General features: G+C 45.0%; 1 protein-coding gene across 1 annotated transcript; it reads left to right on the top strand.

Annotated features, from left to right (window-relative positions):
- Nucleotides 1–213: 213 nt before the first annotated feature.
- LOC130861466 (olfactory receptor 140) lies at nt 214–1,122 on the top strand. Its single transcript, XM_057750380.1, has one exon. The coding sequence runs from the start codon at nt 214–216 to the stop codon at nt 1,120–1,122; it is 909 nt and encodes a 302-aa protein (XP_057606363.1).
- Nucleotides 1,123–2,635: the final 1,513 nt, after the last annotated feature.

The raw sequence follows: 2,635 nt of genomic DNA, 5'->3' as shown, positions 1-2,635 counted from the left end.
GTTTGTTATTTAATTTTGTACTTTGTCCAAATTACTAATTTGAAATGCAGAAAATGATTGAATGTCCTTGCTTGGGGATTCAGGATTTGAGTTAATTGTATTCCACAGAGACGGACGTCCCCCAGTTTTTTGAAGTGTCTTATAAGCGATAATAACAATTTTTCTTCTTGGTAAATCTCTTCTCATCCAAGTTCTTGTTGCAACTCAAGATTCATGGATAGTCCGAGAAACGTCACGGAGTTTTTCGTGCTGGGACTCTCACAAAACCCCAAGGTGCAGAGAATCTTATTTGCGCTCTTTTTAACTGTCTATCTGGTCTCTGTGGCGGGCAACCTGCTTATCGTGATCACGGTTCTCTTCAGCCCCACCCTGCGCTCTCCTATGTACTTTTTCCTCTCGTGTTTGTCCTTCATTGATACTTGCTATTCCTCATGTATGACCCCCAAGCTTGTGGCTGACTCCTTGCATGAAGGGAGAGCCGTCTCTTTTGAGGGCTGTCTGGTTCAGCTCTTTGTTGCCCATTTATTGGGAGGAACTGAGATCATCCTGCTGACGGTGATGGCCTATGACCGCTACGTGGCCATCTGCAAGCCCCTGCATTACACGACCACCATGACCAGGCACCTCTGTGCCCTGCTGGTGGGGCTGGCCTGGCTGGGGGGCTTCCTGCACTCGCTGGCTCAGCTCCTGCTGGTCCTGCAGGTGCCCTTCTGTGGGCCGAACGTGATCAATCACTTTGTCTGTGACTTGTACCCCTTGCTGGAACTTGCCTGCGCCAACACAGATGTCATCGGCCTGCTGGTGGCGGCCAACAGCGGAGTGATCTGCCTGCTGAACTTCCTCATGCTGGCTGCCTCCTACATCGTCATCCTGCTCTCCCTGAGGTCCCACAGTGCAGCGGGGAGGCGCAGAGCCCTCTCCACGTGTGGGGCCCACGTCACTGTCGTTGCCTTGTTCTTTGTGCCGTGCATATTTATTTACATGCGGCCATCGTGTACTTTGTCCATAGACAAAATAGTGGCTGTGTTTTATTGTATTTTGACACCTATGTTCAACCCCCTGATTTATACCTTGAGAAATGCAGAGGTGAAAAATGCCATGAAAAATCTCTGGAACAAATGAGCAGCTGTGGATGGAGGAGGATACAGGTACAGTTTGATGACCCATCGTTCTCAGTAAGACTTCTTATTGTCATGAGGAAAGCTGAGAAATCATCAAAAGATTTCAGGATAAAACTGATCTGAATGTTTGAAATTATGTTTAGTATACCCATATCCCATGTTATTGACCAGACAAATTAGTATATGTTATTTCTTTTCTCTTACGTTTAGCCTAAACGCAGAGCACGGAAGCACCATCTCTTTGTTCCCAGCTTGTGTTTGCGATGGCGGCATCATGGCTCTGGGGAGCTCACAGCCTCTCATGAGCAGGACGCCCTTGTTGAAATGTTACTAACCTGGTCCTCCAACTCTGCACAGCAGAACACTGAACACAATAGTCAGTGATGGTTCACCTGTACCTGATTTCTATTGACAATGATATCAGAAGCAATCTATAGCTTGAGACTTTGAGAATATAGGAAATACAATTAAGAATGACCGAACTCAGAACTTCCTAGGTAGCACAGTGGTTGAGAATCTGCCTGCCAATGCAGGGAACACGGGTTCGAGCCCTGGTCCGGGAAGATCCCACATGCTGAGGAGCAACTAAGCCCGTGCACCACAACTATTGAGCCTGTGCTCTAGAGCCCATGAGCCACAATTATTGAGCCCGTGTGCCATAACTATTGAAGCCCATGCGCCTAGAGCCTGTGCTCTGCAATGAGAAGCCACGGCAATGAGGAGCCTGCGCACCACAATGAAGAGTAGCCCGCGTTCACAACAACTAGAGAAAGCCCGTGTGCAGCAACGAAGACCCAACGCAGCCAATAAATAAATAAATAAAAAAGAAAAAAGAACGACTCAACTCACATCATGGAAGTATATAGGATAGGTTTACACTAAAATTGACATAACTGTGATTATATACTAACTATAAAGTGGTGTAAAATTCTGAAATAAATGTCTGACTATTGTGTTTATGTGACCACACACATGCACGCATACAAACGTAGACCCATACAGGATGTACATAGTTTATTGATTTGGCATTAGGCATTGGGTTAATCAGTTTACAGATAAGATCTCATATTGTCCTCATAAGAAGTGGACGTGTTTCCTTTTTAAAAATGAAGAAACTTGATTCACAGAAACTGATTTATTTCGCTGAGTTTGAGCTAGAATTTAAATCCAGATGCTTCTGCTTTCAAGTCTGATTTTCCCAAAATGCACAGGACTTTCTATCTGCTGTTCTCCCTTCGTGTGGTTTATTTTGTTTGTGTTTTCTGCTTGAAAGTGTCCTGTTATCAAATGTCCTTATTATCCACCCCAACAGGTACTTGCCCAGAGTCACTGTCACATATATCATCAAGGAGGCTTTGATTCTGTCTAATCCACCGGGTAAAGTGCTTTCTCCTGGTTACTTGTTACCACGAGAAGGCTTTGCTTTCCATTTATGTGCCTCATTATAGTTAGAAACTGTTAGGTTCTCTGGTCAGCTGTCCCAGATATTATGCTTGAAGGCCACATTTTGTTGA

The sequence above is a fragment of the Hippopotamus amphibius genome, chromosome 9 (assembly GCF_030028045.1).
Source record: "Hippopotamus amphibius kiboko isolate mHipAmp2 chromosome 9, mHipAmp2.hap2, whole genome shotgun sequence".
NCBI lineage: Eukaryota > Metazoa > Chordata > Mammalia > Artiodactyla > Hippopotamidae > Hippopotamus > Hippopotamus amphibius.
The sequence above is the reverse complement of the archived record's forward strand: the minus strand, read 5'-3'. Positions and strand labels throughout refer to the sequence as shown.